This window comes from Perognathus longimembris, chromosome 20 (genome assembly GCF_023159225.1).
Source record: "Perognathus longimembris pacificus isolate PPM17 chromosome 20, ASM2315922v1, whole genome shotgun sequence".
NCBI lineage: Eukaryota > Metazoa > Chordata > Mammalia > Rodentia > Heteromyidae > Perognathus > Perognathus longimembris.
In genome coordinates this window covers 20800299-20818937 of record NC_063180.1, presented here as the reverse complement: position 1 = coordinate 20818937, position 18639 = coordinate 20800299, and the positions used below count along the sequence as shown (strand labels likewise).

General features: G+C 54.1%; 2 protein-coding genes across 2 annotated transcripts; both read left to right on the top strand.

The window, feature by feature from the left end:
- Positions 1-3538: 3538 nt before the first annotated feature.
- On the top strand, positions 3539-4919 carry Gpr4 (G protein-coupled receptor 4). The gene has a single exon (XM_048329435.1). The coding sequence runs from the start codon at positions 3702-3704 to the stop codon at positions 4806-4808; it is 1107 nt and encodes a 368-aa protein (XP_048185392.1). The 5' UTR covers positions 3539-3701; the 3' UTR covers positions 4809-4919.
- Positions 4920-10690: 5771 nt separating this feature from the next.
- On the top strand, positions 10691-18172 carry LOC125338567 (optic atrophy 3 protein homolog). The gene is made up of 2 exons (XM_048329436.1): positions 10691-10947; positions 17148-18172. Exons 1-2 carry the CDS (start codon positions 10806-10808, stop codon positions 17591-17593), a joined length of 588 nt encoding a protein of 195 aa, XP_048185393.1. The 5' UTR covers positions 10691-10805; the 3' UTR covers positions 17594-18172.
- Positions 18173-18639: the final 467 nt, after the last annotated feature.

The following is an 18639-nucleotide window of genomic DNA, read 5'->3' as shown; positions in this document are numbered from 1 at the left end:
CTTATCCAATTGAAGCCTCAGTCTGGGAGAGTTAGATTTTTTTCCGACTATTCAGTTGGATAAATTTGGGAAAAGGACAATGGGGTAGCTAAAAATGGCTACAGGCCAGAAAGGCAGAGTTTTGGGGGGGTGCAGAAGAGATACTTTTAAGAGCAAGCAAGCTGGTGAGGAAAGAGAGAGACTGGGAGGATATCTAGAAAAAGAGGGCACAGAGGAGAGGGTGGGGGGCTGGCACCCCCCCATCCCCAGCTCCCCGTGAAGCCCACTGTTCCCTCAGGACCTATAATTTGGTTTGTGTCTAGACAAATAATAAGTCAGCTGGTGTGAAGTGAATCAGGCGGGAGCTCTGCCAGGAGATGAAGCAGCCCCAGCTCAGGGTACCCCCAGGTGTGAGAATTTAGGGTCCAGGCAGAGACTGTGATTATTCCCCTGCTTCCCAATATCAGTTGCTTAGCTTGCTAGGCAATCTTCAAGTTCTGCTTGCTGGAAGGTTGTTTTCTTTTAAAAGCCAAGAATGGAGGTGGGGTGGGGTGTGGAAGTGGGGCTCACCTCTAGATATGTTCTCATTTCTGCAGGGGAAAAAAAAAGGAGATATATGTTGGTGTTTGCTGGGCAAAGATAAAAATCACTGAAGGTTTAATAATAGAGTATGAAAGTCATAGAATACTTTTTAAAAAATCAGAGTGTTCTAACAATAGAACTTCAGAATCTTGGAGGGGAGAGTTCTGGAATATTCTGCAAAGCCATACTAATCAGAAGAAGTAGAATTAGAGTTAAAAAGCCTACCTAGCACTGTGCTGGTGGGAAGCTGAGGATTGGAGACCATGCTCTCTAGAATGTCAGAGAAGATCTGAAGAGCATAATTCCCTGCTAGGTGGTGGTGGGGAAGAGCATGGGGAGGGGAGAGGGATAAAAGAACTTCTTTGGTAGAAATGGGGAAACTGAGGCCCTGCCTGGCATCAGGGTGGCCTGACTGTCCCCTTAGTTTCCGCCTGGCGGCTAGAACACCAGGTGGGGAGCGAGGCTGGCTGATCACATTTCGTCCCTAATGAAGGGACCGGAGCTGGCCAGTCCCCTGGGGTTGCTGATGGTGGGGGTGGGGGGGAAGGAAGCAGGAGCCCACAGGAGGAGAGGCTGGCAGCCTGGGGGCTGGTGAGTGAAATGAGGGGGGGCTGGGGTACAGAGGGTGGGGAGCGCTTGTATCTTTTGTGGTCTTCTTAACCTTCCACATCTGAAGTTCTGCTGGCTTCTGATTTAAGGGGTGCTCTGAGCAGCCAAGGCCTGCCGAGGAAGGTGGGGGTGGGATGGAGGAGCAAGCCAGTCTTTGCTGCCCTCCCCCTCCCCAAAATGAAAATCACTAGACTTGGGTTTTTCTCCCCTACTCATGTGGAAATGGGACACAAGTAGAGGGAGCGTCTTGTGGGCTGTGAGATTTGGGGGTTCACTTTCCTAAAACAGGCTGAGGAGATAAGATAGAGACTCTGGGTCTGGGGGAGGTAATGAGGGGAGTCACTCTGGACACGCTCTTGTTGTTGGCTGTGGGGCTTGAACTCAAGGCCCGGGCGCTGTCTCTGAGTTCTTTTGCTCAAGGCTAGTGCCCTACCACTTTGAGCCACAACTCCACTTCTGGCTTTTGAGTGGTTAATTGGAAATAAGAGTCTCACAGGGACTTTTCTGTCTGGGCTGGCTTTGAACCACTATCTTCAGATCTCAGCCTCCCAAATAGCTACGGGCATAAGCCACCAGTGCCCAGTGACAGTGCTTTTTAAAAAATCTATAGATGGCCCAAATATTCCAGCATATTCTCAAAGGAGTCTGAGATACAACTCCCCCCCCCCAGAAAGATATGAAATAAAATAGCTAGAGGGTAGGAAATGAGGGGCACACCCCTTGTGGTGGGGGACATCTTCAGTGTTCAGCAAGGAGACCCTCTCCAGCACATCCTGTGACTTAGGTCACAGCTCATTGCTCCCGGTCTCAGTTTCCCCACCTGCTCTAGAAAAGGGTCAGGAACAACCCCACACCCCAGTTGTCACCTATGGGCTGGTGGCGTTGTGGAATTCTCAGGTTCCTTGTTGATTCTGGGGAGATTGAATGGTGGGCAGATCTTGGGTGGGGAATAAGAGAGGGTTGTCTGTCTGACTGAGAGCACCTGCCAGGTTCCTGGCCCACACCAGCATCTCCAGACAAGACGAAGGTGGCCTGGGAGCCAGGCTGAGTCCCCAGAGGAAGCTGGCCCCAGGAGAGTCTTCTTCCTGTGGCTGCCAGAGACCAGTCTGTGCATGGGCTCCAGCTTGGAAGGACCCTGGTGGGGGGGTCCCTGGGGTTCCATGAATGACAAGCAGAGCTGACCCACCCCATCTCCACAGGGCCAGAGGCCTCCCAGAGTCTGGGGATAGCAGCAGCAGCTATTTGAGGGCTCTCCCTCCCCAGGGGTAGGGCTTTGATGACACCCCAATGGACTTTTCTGAATTTGGGGGTGCAGTCCCCTGGGAGGGGTTGTCATTCAGGAAAGTGGGAGGGGAGAGGGAATAAATGTTAATGTGGGTAACATCTATTTTGGAGGGGGGAAATCTGTGTCTTAGTGGACATTGTCTGGGCATTGTTCTGAATCATGGGAGGGGGGAGGGGGCACACCTGACTTACACCTGTCTTCTCTCCCTACAGGCCGTTCGAGACCAGGGGGGAGGGGGGCTCATGAGTTGGGGAAAACTTTGTCCCAATCCCTTGTACCCCACCAGGACAGAAGTCGTTCCTCACCCCCTTGTCCCTTTCTCCTTTCCCTAGCCCTTAATCACCTTCTGGTCTCCCCCCCAGCCCTTCCTGCAGTCTCCGAAGCCCCTTCTCCCTCCACAGGGCACCCCTCCTTTTCCTAGGGGATCCCTAGGTCCCCTTCCTGCTGGGCTAGAGGAAATATACCAGCCCTGAAGTAGAGGCCTTGCTCATCTCTCCAGCGCTGTCCATCTGAGCCTAAGGCTTGTCCAGCAGATTTCCTGTGTCTTCCAAAACATTCTCTGCCCAGGCCACACTTAACCTCCAGCCAGGATTTTCTCTCTCCCATAAATGGCGCTCCCTTCTCCCAGTTTTTCTGGGGCTCCCATTCCCCTACCCCTTCCCCCATTCTATAAACACCCCTTGGGAGAAACTTACTAAATCCTAAGGGTCCCTATACCTCCATCTTGCTCTAATGGTACCTGCTTCTCTGCCTGGCCCTTCCTTCCTCATTTCCTCCCGTGGGAGGAACTACACTCACCTCCAGACATGACTTTGCCTCCGAGTCTCCCTTAAACACTCCCTCTGCTTACATTTTCTGGGGGCTCCCATCCTCCCGTGCACCCTTGTTCTATAAGCACCCTCTTGGGAGTGAGACCTGTTCAACCCTGCCTGGCCTCCCCTCGTCCATTATCTCCTCCGGGTGAATGCACCATACTCTCTTCCAAGCCGTGATTTTCTTTCTCCCATAAACACCATTCCCTTCTCCCAATTTTTCTGGGGCTCCCGTTTCCCTCCCCCCTCCCACATTCTATACACACACATCCCTTGTGGAGAGAGAGAGAGAGACCTGTTCAACCCTGCCTGGCCCCCCACTCCAAGCAGACTGTGAAGCCTGGCCATGTCACCCTGAGGCGGGGTGTGGGGGTGTGGACGCGCCTGGGGGGAGGCCGGGGTCCCTTCCCTCCCATGGCCCCGGCGGCCCCGCGATGGGCGGCAACCGTACCGCAGAGGGCTGCCGCGTGGACGCGCGCGTGGACCACCTGCTGCCGCCGTCGCTGTACGCGCTGGTGATCGGCGTGGGGCTCCCCACCAACTGCCTGGCCCTGTGGGCAGCGGCGCGGCAGGTGCGGCAGCGCAACGAGCTGGGCGTCTACCTGCTCAACCTGAGCGTGGCCGACCTGCTGTACATCGGCTCGCTGCCGCTGTGGGCCGACTACTTCCTGCACCACGACAACTGGGTCCACGGGCCCGGCTCGTGCAAGCTCTTCGGCTTCGTCTTCTACACCAACATCTACGTCAGCATGGCCTTCCTGTGCTGCATCTCCGTGGACCGCTACCTGGCCGTGGCGCACCCGCTGCGCTTCGCGCGCCTGCGCCGCGTCAAGACCGCCGTGGCCGTCAGCTCCGTGGTCTGGGCCACCGAGCTGGGCGCCAACTCCGCCCCGCTCTTCCACGACGAGCTCTTCCGCGACCGCTACAACCACACCTTCTGCTTCGAGAAGTTCCCCATGGAGGCCTGGGTGGCCTGGATGAACCTCTACCGCGTGTTCGTGGGCTTCCTGGCGCCCTGGGCGCTCATGCTGCTGTGCTACCGCGGCATCCTGCGCGCCGTGCGGGCCAGCGTGTCCACCGAGCGCCGGGAGAAGGCGCGGATCCGCCGCCTGGCGCTCGGCCTCCTGGCCATCGCGCTGCTCTGCTTCGCGCCCTACCACGCGCTGCTGCTGTCCCGCAGCGCCGCGCGCCTGGGGCGCCCGGGGGACTGCCGCCTGGAGGAGCGCGTCTTCGCCGCCTACCACGGCTCGCTCGCCGTCACCAGCCTCAACTGCGTGGCCGACCCCATCCTCTACTGCCTGGTGCACGACGGCGCGCGCGGGGACGTCGCCCGGGCCTTGCACCACCTGCTGCGCCTCCTGGCCGGCCACCAGCCCCGGGAGGTGACCGCCGCCGCCGCCGCCCTGGAGGCGCCGCCGCGGCCGCTGCTGTCCGTGTGCAAAGGCCCGGTGGGCGGGGGCGCCAAGGCCGCGGGGGGCCTGGAGACCCCGGGTGCGGGGGAGCGGGTGCCGCTCCGGGCGCTGCTGCCGCCGGCCCAGTGACCCCCGCGCGCCTCCGCCCCGGCCTGGTGGGCGCATGCAAATGAGGCGTCGTGAATATTCATGAGGGCCAGGGTTCTCCTGGACGGTGGACCTGGCTACTGCGGAGGCCGAGAGCTGAGGGTGGAGTTTCAGAGCCAACCCTGGCAGGAAAAGTGCAATTCATCAGCCAAAAGCTGGAAGTGGAAAAAGCAGTTCAAGTGGTAGGGTGCCCGCCTGGGGTCAACATAAGGAAAGGGGCAGCGCCCAGGTCCCGAGTTCAAGCCTGAAGACCAGCATGAAAGAAAGAAAGAAAATAAAAGAGCAAACTAAGGGAATAGCGCCCAGACCCCTGAATTCAGGCCTCAGGACCAATACAAATAAAATAAAACATAAAATACAAGAAAAGAGAAGAATGAGGCTGTTGTCTTGTCGCTCAATCATCCTCTTTCACCCATATCCCCCAAACAATGCACTTTTTCCCCCTTTCCTTCCTTCCTTCCTTCTTCCTCCTTCCTTTCCTCCCTCCCTTCCTTTTACCCAACAGTACTGGGGTCTGAGTTCTAGCACCTTCACTGGCTCCCTGGGCAAGTTCTCTAATGTATAAGCTCCCCTCACCCTCCACTTCTTTTTATTTTCATTATTTTTACAATGGGGTCTTATTTTCTATGCCTGTCTGGCTGAGATCATGGTCTTCCTATTAATAATTCTCCTGTAGCTGGGGTATGAGGCTTTAATCACTGTGCTTAGCCTTTTATTTGTTGAGAGGGAATTTCTCACTTTTTTTTTTTTTTTTTTTTTGGCCAGTCCTGGGCCTTGGACTCAGGGCCTGAGCACTGTCCCTGGCTTCTTTTTGCTCAAGGCTAGCACTCTGCCACTTGAGCCACAGCGCCACTTCTGGCCATTTTCTGTATATGTGGTGCTGGGGAATCGAACCCAGGGCCTCATGTATATGAAGCAGGCACTCTTGCCACTAGGCCATATCCCCAGCCCCTCTCACTTTTTTTTTTGCACAGGCTGGTCTTGAACTATGATCCTTACGATGGACACTTCCTGAATTCCTGAATAGCCAGGATTACAGGTGTGAGTAACCTAGCCCACCCAATTTGCTTTTTAAAAAATCTGGGTTTTTGTTGTTGTTGTTGTTTTGTTTTGTTTTGTTTTTTGCCAGTCCTGGGGCTTGAACTCAAGGCCTTGGCTCTGTCCCTGAGCTTCCTTTGCTCAAGGCTCACATTCTACCACTTGGGCCACAGCACCACTTCCACTTTTTTCTGAGTAGTTCATTGGAAATAAGAGTCTTATAGACTTTCCTGTCCTGGCTGGCTTCAAACCACAATCCTCAGGTCTCAGCCTGCTGAGTAGTTAGAATGCAGGTGTGAGCCATCAGTGCCTGGCTTTTTGTTTTCTTTTGAGGTTCCAGGATAGCCTGGAGCTCTTGATCCTCCTGCCTCAGCCTCTTGAGTATGGAGATTACAGGAGTGCACCATTGCATCTGGCTCTGAAAACTAGTCTTTCGTCTGGCAGTGTTAGTGACACAGTGGTGGGACTGTCCTCATAAACCCCTAGACCCTGCCACAGTTGGGGATCTTAGCTCCTGAACTAGAGGATGAGGAGCTGAGTCAAATGTTCTTCTACGAGTTACAAATCAAGGGCTGGAAGCATGGCTCATGTGTTCACCTAGCAAGCTCAAGGCCCATTTCAAACCCCAGTACTGCCTGCCCCCCCACAAAAATAAGGGTGGGGGAAGCATTAGAAAGGAGGGAAATTGAGGCAGTTGAGGAGGATAGAGGGCCACACAAGGAGGAAAGTGGTGCTGTGGCTCAAGTGGTAGAGCACTAGCCTTGAGCTGAAGAGCTCAGGGACAGTGCCCAGGGCTAGAGTTCAAGCGCCACAATTGACAAAAAAAAAAAAAAAAAAAAAAGGGCTGGGAATGTGGCTTAGTGGTAGAGTGCTTGCCTAGCATGCACTAAGCCCTAGGTTTGATTCCTCAGTATCAGATAAACAAAAAGCTGGAAATCCTGCTGTGACTCAAGTGGTAGAGCGCTAGCCTTGAGCACAGAGAGGCTCAGGGACAGAGCCCAGGCCCTGAGTTCAAGCCCCAGGGATGGGGGGGGGGGAGATAAGGTCAGTGGAGGCAAGGGCCCACCTAGGTGGTTTAGGAGCCAAGACCCAAAGGTAGCAGGAAGCCAGGCAGTTAGCCCTGTTGCTAAGCATTCCAGCAGAGCAGAGGACACAAGTGTAAAGGCCCTGGGGTCAGAGTGTGTGTGAATTGTGTGGGAGTGGATTACAGGGAGGACCAGAAGAGTGAATGGGAGATGGGACTGGAGAGAGGGGCCCCAGGCAAGCAGTATAGAGTCTCCCTAGTGACCTGGCCTGGGGATGGGCTTAGTGGTGGACAGATGGACAGATGGAAGGATAGGGGGTGGGCTTAGTGGAGGACAGAAGGACAGATGGGTGGACAGGAGGTACATGTGGAAGCCAGGGTTGGTGGGGTGACGGCAGGTGTTGGTGCTGGAAGGGTGTGGGGGGTTGTGGATGGAGCAAGGAGCAGGGCAGCTCCAGCACAGGGTGTGTTTAGGAGGAAGACCTTTGTGGAAGATACTCCCAGGCCTATGGTTCTGTGCAGAGATTCTGGGAAAAGGGTGATGGGGGGGAGCGGAAAAGGCCTTTGGGAATGAGCCAAGAGCTCAAGTCTGTCACTACATCCCCGGTGGGTGATTCAGTGCCATTGCCAGGGTCACCCCGGGGCTCCCCTTCCACCCCCATTTGTCTATTCCCACGCCCCAGGGGGGCTGGGGAAGCCTGTCCTGCCTCAGGGACTCCTCCCTCCCTGGCCCCTGTCCAATTACCAGGCAGGACAGCAGAAGGGGGCACTGAGGGTTTTGTGTTGGGGATTTTTTTTCCCATCCACACTGAAGCTGGAACTCAGGGCCTCCAGTGCACCAGGCAAGCCATCTACCACCTGAGCCATTCTCCTGGATCTTTTGCTTGTATTTTGTTTTTCCCACATGGTCTCCACAACTTTTCCCTGGGCAAACTTGCTGTCCTGCTTTTGACTCCCCAGCATTGGGATTGTATGTGGGCATTGCTGCCCTTACTAAGCACCTAGATTTAACATTTCCCTTTCCTGAAGAGCTCACTCCCTTCTCATGGGTGTGTAAATAGGCTGCTGAGATGGGAAGATGGGACTCTCTCTCTCTCTCTCTCTCTCTCTCTCTCTCTCTCACACACACACACACACACACATACACCAGAGACATTCTCAGAAGAGATTCCTGGAACACTTGTGAGACAAAGGAAGCAGAGGAAAGAGGGGAATGGAAAAATGCACTTAATGACTAACATGAACGGCATGGGGGCAGAGAGGAGATCTGGGAAGTCCTACTACTTGTCCACCCCAGAAAATTACTTCTGAACAGACATGGCCTCCCCCAGCCCCCTGCCATCAGAGGGCAGCCAGGACACTGCCATTTCCATCAGATGCACAGTCCCTGACCAGTCAAGAAACATTGATTGATGGCTGGGTGCAGTCACCCATGCCTGTAGTAACTGTAGCTACTCAAGAGACTGAGACAGGAGGATGCAAGTCCTAGCCCAGGAGGGAAAAAAAAGAAAAATTAAAGACCTCAGCTCAATCAATAAACTTGGCATGGTGCTATGCATGGGTAATGCCAGATACCCTAGAGTCGGAGGCAGGAGGGTCTTGAAGTTCAAGATCAATGCAGAGAAGGTAGGGAGCTCCTGTTTGAAAAACAAATGAACCAAAGAGCTGAGGATATGGCTCTAGTGTAGAGTGTTTGCTGACCATGCCCAAGGCCCTGGGTTCAAACCCCAATAATGAAAAGCAAAAACGAACAGCAACAACAAAACCCTGAGCACTTACTATGTGGCAGGTACTTGGCTGTGAAGTCGCCCGTGGCAATCCTGGGGTTTCTTGGTGGTAGCATTTCCCTAGCCTCAGGTCCTCAGCTCCTCCCATTAGCCCCCAGATCCACCCATACCTAATGAGCCACTCCTACTCACTACCTAACTACTTCCCCTTTACTTCCCGAGACTTGAAGCTGCCACCTGGATAAGGTGCAGACGCCATGTAGCTCCCTCTCCCGTGGGAACTATGGCCCCACTAATAAACCTTCTTATGAACCTTCTTCTCCTGCCTGTGATTATCTCCGCATGGTCCTCTGGGATGGCCGGGACCTATGCTTTCACTTGGTACTCTCCCCTTCTGGTTTCAGCCTTACCTCTACTTTGCTTCCTTTGGGAACTTGGGACAAACTCTTTCCTCCCTCCAGCCTCAGGTGGCAAATGAGAGGGCTGGTGCCAATAACTGGGATCCCTCATATCTCATCCAGAGGGATTCTGGGAAGCCATTCCTAGGGCTCTAATTTAGACCAGTGTGGATGTGGATTCTCTCACACACACAGACACACAGACACACACACTCCCTATGTAGCCCAGGCTGGCCAGGAACTGTCAATTCTCCTGCCTCTGCCTCCCCAGTGCTGGGATTACAGGACTGAACCACCATGCCCAGCTACCAGCATTACAAGGGTAATCTGGCTGCCATCTGGCTGCCATCTCACTTGCCTCTCAGTGCTTAATGAAAGACACTGGAGTCAGAGCAGAAACCTAGAGGGAAGGCAGGGAGAGGGGCTAACTTCCCTCTCCCCCCCACCTCATTGCACATCTATCCATCTGCCTCCCCTTCTCAACCACCCCCCACCCCACCCCCCACCAAGCAGGAATTTCAGCCCAGGCCTGCCCTTGTTTATGGATTTTGCTCCCCACTGGGTGAGGGACAACAGTCTGGGACTTGTCCTTCCGCAGCCAGTTCCCAGGGGACCCTTGCCCTCTGGAGCAGGAAGTGGGGTTGTTTGAGGACGTATATTAGTAGGGAGGCAGGGCAATCAATCTCTGCAGGCCAAGGGGACATGTGCCACACCCCACATGCACACACAAGTGTAGCTCTTGGCTTCCATCCCAGAGCAACATACTTTTTTTAAAAAAGAATGTTTTTGTTATTATAAGGTGATGTACTGAGGGGTTAGTTACTTAAGAGTACTTTTTATTTTTTTGGTTGTGTGTCTGTCACAGGGCTTGAACTCACAACCTGGGCTGTCCCTGAGCTCTCTTTTGTTCAAATCTAGAGCTCTATCACTTTGGAGTCACAGCAACACTTCCGGCTTTCCGGTGGTTCATTGGAGATCGGAGTCTCACCGACGTTCTTGCCCAGGCTGGCTTTGAACCGTGATCCTCAGATCTGTCTCCTGAGTAGCCAGGATGACAGGTGTGAGCCACCGGGCCCGGCTAAGAGTACACACCTTTTTGGACAATTTCACCCTTTCCCTCGCTCTCTCCTAGTTTTTCCCTTCCATCCCCACCCACAAGTTGTATAATTGATTTTTTTTTTAAAAACAACCACCTTTAAAATCGTATATTCACATAAGGCCACCCAACAACCCTGCCGGGCATGCTGACTCCCCTTCTAGAAATAGGAATCCTGAAGGCCGTGGTCCAGGGTCACACGGCGGAGTTGGGATCACAAGGTCCGGCTGACACACGGCCCATTTCCTCCCCCAGGCCCGGCGAGCGCTACAAGCCGAGGGACGAGGCACTGGGGACTCATTAATCCTAATTAGGACTAATCAAGAAGGCTCCTTTGGGCCGGGAGGCGGACTCGGCGCTTGACATCACTCAGGAGTGCGGTGACGTCAGCCAAGGCGGGAATGAGAATCCTTTCCACGCTCCAGTGAGCGAGCGGCCGTTTAACGGCACCGCCCACTGGCCGCCTCACTTCCGCCAAATATTTGCATATTTAGCGCTCGGACGCGGGGACGTCGGCGTCGACGCAGTGACGTCAGGGAGAGCCCCTGCAGTTTCCCTTTCCCTCCTCGAGCGTGCGCACGCACGTACGTAGGCACGCACGGCCCACCCGCGGGCGGGGGGGGGGGAGAGGAGTGGAGAGATCGGAGACGCCCCGCCCCGTGAGCTAGGTTGCGCGTGCTCCGTGCGACCGCCAAGATGGTGGTGGGCGCATTCCCGATGGCGAAGCTGTTCTACCTGGGCATCCGGCAGGTCAGTAAGCCGCTTGCCAACCGAATTAAGGACGCCGCTCGCCGAAGTGAGTTCTTCAAGACCTACGTCTGCCTTCCGCCAGCTCAGCGTGAGTGACCCCACGTCCCTCCAACCTTCCCATTCTCCACCCGTCCCAGGTGGTTACTTAGGGGATGGACTTCTACCCGTGACCAATCACAGCCTGAACCGGCAAAGTCCTGTAGCCAATGCAAGAGGGCACTGGGAGACAGTCATATGGGTAGCCCAATAGTGAAGGCAGGCGTGGGCCAGGGGGCGGGACAAGATAGTAGCACGCGCGTTGTGAACGGCAGCCAATAGAAGAAGAGAGTTATGAAGACTGACGTCTAGACGACCCAATACTTTGGGAAACCGGCTCAATTTGGGCGGGCCTTTCCAGGACTGAAAGGAGCCAGAGGCGGGACTGAAGAGAAACTCAACTGGGGTGCTTTTTTTGGGGAGGGGAGGGAGGGGGTCAGTCCTGGGGCTTGAACTCAGGGCCTGAGCACTGTCCCTGGCTTCTTTTGCTCAAGGCTAGGCTAGCACTCTACCACTTGACCACAGCGCCACTTCTGGCCTTTTCTATATATGTGGTGCTGAGGAATCAAACCCAGGTGCTTTATGCATGCTAGGCAAGCACTCTACCGCTAAGCCACATTCCCACCCTCAACTGGGGTGCTTTGCGGAGCCATCCTTGGGCGGTTTTGCTCCCCAAAAGCCCCCCGGTTCCTTAGTTTCCCTCTTGACCTAACAGGTGCTTGTATGTCAGGCATTTAGAATATACGTGTGCCCTAGTTTTACTCCAGGCAGTAGGCCTGGGTTTGTGGGGAGGGTGGAGGGTGAAGTTTGGGGCCTGGGGGGCGTGTCTTAAAATATGGTATATTTATCCCTATATTTCTTAATAAGCTCAGACAAAGTGTATTCATTAGTAGACTGATGGTACAGGCCTTTTGGGAGGCACCAGGCAGATATCAGCCACATCCCAGTGTGGACTTGAGCTCAGTGGAGCTGGTGGCCTATAGGCATGGGACCCTTAGAGGGGTCTGTCTGAGATCTGAAGGGCATCGCCAACACTCAAGCTATGAGCTACTTTTATTTATTTTTATTTTTTTATTTTATTTTTATTTTTTGGCCAGTCCTGGGCCTTGGACTCAGGGCCTGAGCACTGTCCCTGGCTTCTTCCCGCTCAAGGCTAGCACTCTGCCACTTGAGCCACAGCGCCGCTTCTGGCCGTTTTCTGTATATGTGGTGCTGGGGAATCGAACCTAGGGCCTCATATATCCGAGGCAGGCACTCTTGCCACTAGGCCATATCCCCAGCCCCTATGAGCTACTTTTAAAAGATGATCCACGTGTTCTGTCATCAGTGACCGTCCTGGTGGACAGTGCTGGGATAGCCCCGCCCACTAGACACCTGACCCCCCCCCCCCCTCAGGGAGGACTTTGAGGCAGAGGAGACACAGGAATGGGACCTGAAGGGTGTCATCCCCTGACAACAGTGATAGTGTGGAGGCAGAGGAAGGAGCATGGGCAAATGCCAAGAAATCTTTATCCTTTGGTGTTTTTCTTTCTGCCTGGCTGGACATCCAGAATAGGAAAATGTTGGGGTTTGTAAGTCACAGCATGTGTTCATATCAGCTGTCTCATCTGACCCTTCTGGTGTTGGCCAGGGTATAGGGGTGGCTTCCTGAAGTGTACAAAAGAAAAGACTGAAGTCTTGGGGGTGGGAAGGATTACTGCCCTCACACTGGAGGCTTGTGCCAGAGGTGGGGCTTGAACTCTGGACTCCAGACTTGACTACTTCCTGCCTCTGCCTTTCTCCCAATTATTGTGACTTTCTTCCTGTTATGGTTTGTCAAAGCTGGGTACCAGTGGTCATGATTATAATCCAAACTACTCAGGAGTCTGAGATCTGAGGATCATGGTTCAGAGCCAGTCAGGGAAGGAAAGTTCATGAGACTCTTATCTCCAGTTAACTACCAAAAAAGCCAGAAGTGGCTTTTTTTATGCCACATGGCTACTGTATATGTTTTTGGTACATTGGGTATTGTATATATGCCTACCTGATCTAAGGAAGCGAAAGAAAAACGAGGGTATAAAATATCACAAGAAATGTACTCACTGCCCTATTATGTAACTGTACCCCTTTTGCACAACACCTTGTCAACAAAATTTAATTAATAAAAAAAAAGCCAGAAGGGAAGCTGTGGCTCAAATGATCGAGTGTAAGAAAGCTAAGGGATAGTGTCCAGGCCCTGAATTCAAGTTCTAGTACCTCCTCCCCCAAAAAAGATGGCTTGTGGAATCCATGGCTTCTCAGGCTGGTGACTTTGGGCATGGCCTTTAATCCTTCTCAGCCTGTTTCCTCTTCTGTGTAGTGGGTATCATGTCATTAGGCACTGTTCACTGGGCACTTTATAACAGGTGTTATATTTCCCAGTCCTTATGACATTGAACCCTTACAAGTTATTATGATAGAAACTATTGCTATACCTGTTTTACATATGTATTTGTGCTTTGGGGGGGAAATGGGTGCTGGGTCTGGAACAAACCCATTGATTTGCCCATGATGAGGCAGTGCTTTACCCTTGAGCCACACCCCCAGCTGGAATCCTCAGGAGGCTCAGCTGGACATTGGGACCCCCTCCCCCCAGGTTGGTTTGGTTCGCTCCTTCCTCTCAGGTCAGTCTCTCCAGCAGAGATGGTGATGTTCTCCCCTCCCCCCAAGCCTGGTGCTGCCAGTCTGAGCAGCTGCTGGCACAAACCAGAACCCTGGTCATTGAAGACTGTGGTACTGTCTAGCAGAGTGGATGTTGGGTTTGGACCTGGGCACATCCACTTCCTTGTTGAGTGATAATGTCCAGTAGTTTGCCATCTCTGAAGCTCCTTTTCTTCATTGACCACATGAAGGTGGGCACAGAATGAGCCGGTGGGTATGAAGGTCTTGGCTCAGAGCACCTATATCTGGATCTTATTCCTGGCTAGGAGGACACAGAGCCTCTTCTCCCATGCCCATCTCCGCTGGAGGCAAAACCTGCTTCCTGCTCTAGTCACCACCCTCCAATCCCTGTTGTGTGGTTGCTGGCTGTGCCCCAGCACAAAACAGAGAAAGAGAGATTAAAGGCTGGATTAATGTCAGCCTCAAGAGGATGGCCAGCAGCAGATAGCCCATTTGGGGGAGGAGGAGGAGGGAGGTAAGTGGCTTTGTGGGGTGCTCCCCTGTGGCCCAACAGCAGATCCACTCACTCACCCAGCCTGGAGAAGAGCTAGCCACTTTTATTTTGAACCATGTCTAGAGTGGACCAGTGTTTGAAAGGCACTTCCTGGAAATACATTTATAATGACCAGAGTGGCACTTGGGTTGTGGGTCGTGACAGCCAGGCTGTTGCTGGAGATTTCAGACATCTGTATTCTCTTCCTCCAAAGAGATGTGTAGAGTGTTCCAGCCCCTGTCTGTACACATGCGTACTCATTTTCAGCATGTAATTCAGGTCTGTATCGTGACCACAGACCCGGAAATGAGAAGAAATGTTAACAATAACTTAAAAAATACAATTGGGATGTTATTCGTGCTTCTTGCTCATAGGACAAATATTTTCCCGTATCTGCATTAGTGGTCTTCCCACCACTCGGCATTCTGCGAGAGGCCTTGGTTGGGGTTTGGTTTTGAATTCAAGTTTTTTCTGTGGTCCAAATCCCAGCTATGCAATAGGCTGAGGCAGGAAGCTCTCCAGTGGAAGGTGCGGCTCTCCTAGATAGTTCTGTGTCACAAAGCACTGGGACTGGGCTCGGTATGGCCTCCGTGCTGGCACGCGCAGGGCCCCGGGTTCCATCCCCAGTCCAGAGGAGCACCGAAGCCCTCCTGTGTGTGTGAGGATGGCCCGCCTGGCAACCTGGGAATGTCCGTGAAGACTTGCCCTGGCTGCGATACACAAAGTGGCCAGGAGAGGGCGCCGGCACCCTGCTAGCGGCGGCACCTGAGGCTCCGTGTTCAATGAAAACCAACCAGCAAATCCTAATCAGACATGCAGGCAGACCCATTGCTGGGGTCCTGGCAAGCGCTGGCTCACCGGTGGCATTCAGACAAGTCCCACGACCTAGAAATGGTACTGGAGCGCTAAGCATGCTTTGATACTTCAGAGCGGGCAGGAAGGTGGTGCGTGGTGGGACACCCGTAAGAGACATTTCTCAAGGAGGAAATGCTTTCAAAAAGCCCCCAGGATACACCCCTCACTGCCCATGACCAGATCTTGTGCCCCAGGGGTTAGCAGAGGAGGTCAGCTTGAGAAGGAGTTACCGAGCTGACAGGAACCAGAGAACAGGCTCGGGCCCAGACCCAGCCCCGGTTAGTTGGTTTGAATTCAGGGCCTTGCGCTTGCTCAGCTTTCTTGCATACCTGGCTTTCCACCACTTAAGCCACACCTTCAGCTGTCTAGGGGAACTGTTCTAGGAAGAATGGTATTGCTCTGCCCAGGAAACTCACAAATTTCACAGCTTTCTATTACTCTCTTTTGACAGTATTAGTTATTTAGCCTAGTAACCCCAGAGATGCCTTCTCCCAGCAATTCCCTGCTAAATTCTAGAGCTGAATATTAGAGGCTCAGCCTGGTTCACAGCCCCAACCATCAACCAATCACTGTGGTCCAGGGAATGCACTGCTCTAATTGACCAGGCCAAAGGGTGGGGCTAACCAGGTGCAGGAAGATGAGATTCCCCTATGCTTGGCAGGCAGGGTCCGACTAGAGACTAGCAGCTGCCACTCTGCTTGCCACTTGGGTGAAGTGGGTTTTCTTTTTTTTTTTTTTTTTTTTTTTTGCCAGTCCTGGGGCTTGAACTCAGAGTCTGAGCACTGTCCCTGGCTTCTTTTTGCTCAAGGCTAGCACTCTGCCACTGAGCCACAGAGCCATTTCTGGCCATTTTCTGTATATGTGGTGCTGGGGAATCGAACCCAGGGCTTCATGTATACGAGGCGAGCACTCTTGCCACTAGGCCACATTCCCAGCCCTGTGAAGTGGGTTTTCTTTGCTGTGTTTTTTGGTTGTTGTTTCATTTTGAAACAGCCTAAGTATATAGCCCAGGCTGGCCTTGAACTCATGATCCTCCTGTTTCAGCTGTGTGTGTGTGTGTGTGTGTGTGTGTGTGTGTGTGTGTGTGTGTGAGAGAGAGAGAGTTCTGGGGCTTGAACTCATGGCCTGGGTGCTGTCCCTGTCCCTGAGCTTTTCTGCTCAGTACTAGTGCTCTACTACTTTGAGCCACGGCTCCACTTCCAGTTTTCTGGTGGTTCATTGGAAATAAGAGTCTTATGGACTTTCCTGCCCAGCTGGACTTGAGCCATGATCCTCAGATCCTCAGATTTCAGCCTCCTGAGTAGCTAGGATTACAGATGTGAGCCACCAGGGCCCGTCCTGTTTCAGCCTCTTGAGTGTTCGGACTACAGTCATGCTCTACCTTGCCCAACTTCAGGGTGAGCTTTAAACTGAATGGAATATATCCAGGGAAGGCAGCCAGGGCAGGGACTGGCCGGAAACTGTGTATTCTAAGGTGATAACTTATTAACTGGCAATAACACCTTTCATCTAATTTGCTGTCAATATCTTCACAAACAATCTCCACCACTTTGTTAGGGAGTTTACGAGGTCATTCTGGCTTATGGAGGGCAGAAGCTTGTTGGAGAGAAGCAGTTCTGCGAAGCAGGGCCGGGTAAGAAGTCCACAGGTGACTCAAGCCTGACATGGGTGATTGCAATTCAATGCCAGGCTGAATATAAAAGTCCTTGACTCCCACCTCAACCAGTGGTTGGGTGTTGTGGCGGGACCCATCTTCCCAGCTACCTGGGGGGCAGACACAATGGCTGGGCAGAGTGGTGAACTCCTGCCATCCACAGCGATACCCAGGAGCACACGTAGGAGGATGGAAGTACAGAACACCTTGGGCATAAAGCATGACCCTATCTCAAGTGCAGAAAAGGGCTGGAGGCGTGGCTCAAGTGGTCTAGCAAACCCCAGTACAGGGGGAAATGAACTCGGCCAGTGCACTGTCCTTGAGGGTGTTTTTTAACACAAGTCTGGCACTCTACCACTTGAGCCACTGCTTCACTTCCGGCGTTTTGCTGGATTGCTGGCTAGAGGAGTCTCAAGGGCTTTCCTGCCTGGGCCGGGACGGCAGGTGTGAGCCACGGCGCCCTGCTGCAAGCCTCGCACCGCGGCCTCGGTGTCCCCCCGGGCTCGGGCCCGGGCCACACCGAGGGGCAGGACTGGGGCCCGGGCACGCTGACCCCTGTCTCCCCCCGCAGTGTACCACTGGGTGGAGATGCGGACCAAGATGCGCATCATGGGCTTCCGCGGCACGGCCATCAAGCCGCTGAACGAGGAGGCGGCCGCCGAGCTGGGCGCCGAGCTGCTGGGCGAGGCCACCATCTTCGTGGTGGGCGGCGGCTGCCTGGTGCTCGAGTACTGGCGCCAGCAGACGCAGCAGCACCGCAAGGAGGAGGAGCGGCGCGCGGCCTGGGAGGCGCTGCGGGTGGAGGTGGGCCGCCTGGGGCTGGCGCTGGAGACGCTGCAGGCGCAGGCGCGGGAGGCGGCGCCGCGGGCCGCGCTGGACGAGCTGAGGGCGGAGCTACAGGAGGTGCACGCCCACCTCTGCCACGCCCACCCCGCCCGAGATCCTGCCTGCAACTGCCCCGCCCACCAAGACCACGCCCGCCCCGCCGCCCAACCCCACGCCTGCACGGAGAAGTAGGACTTGGATGTGGCCAGACTTGGATGTGGCTGCTTGGGCCCCCATGCTGTCTTCTCCCCCTCGTCCCTGCCTGTGCCGGCCCAGAGGAATACACCGGATCGGATCGCAATCCATTGGATCAGGATGCACCTTTAGCCTTCAGGCACCCCACTCTCCCCACGGACAGGGGCTGCCTCACCTGGGACCTTCTCAGCCAGTGGAGCCATCCTGCGCACACGCCCTCCAACTGAGGCCCACAGTGTTCATCCCCCACCCAGGCCAGCCCGCGGCCCGCAGGTGATCACCATCAACCTCCTCTGAGGTATCAGAATGAAGCCAGGGCTTGAGCCAGTCGTCTGGCTGCCACTCACAGGACCCTTACTTCCGGGAATGGCCTGGACTTCTTAGCTCTTCTGGGACAGGGGAAAAAGGATGGGTTCAATTCATCCTGTCTCCCGCATGGCCAGGTCCCAGTTCCTTCCCCTGAGACCTGAGAGACCCCCCCGCCAGTGTCCATTCCTCCTCTAGTCTGTGCCACAGCTGTGTAGTGTCAGCCTCCCTCCACAGTGGAGAATGATTCAGTCTGGTCTGCAGCCTCAACTGTTAGTTGTGACTGATGGCACATCCTTCCCTGGCCTCCCTAGGGTGGTCTTCAGTGGCATTTTTAGGGCCTGCTGGCAAGTGGGTTCAATTGCCACACCCTTGTCTCCTGTGGACACCCCTCTGTCTGCATCTGTACTGCCTAGCTTGGGCCCCAGTTGCCCTCAGCTCCCATGTTCCTTCTTGCCCCAGGAAGGTGATAGCCCAACATAGCCTGTGTTTTCTGCTCCAGTTTAGGTGTAGTCAGGGGCCGCACTCCCTCCTCCAGCTTTGCTAGTGCCAGGCCTTCTGGCTCTACCTCGGAATCAATGTGGCCTTCTCTTTTGCCTCTTGTAAGAACACTGTCTCCAAAATATAGGGTCCACCAAAGAGGCTCACACAGTAAGCTTTGCTATTCAGGAGGCAGAGATCTGAGGATCGCAGTTTGAAACCAGCCTGAACAGAAAACTCTGTGCAATTCTTATCTC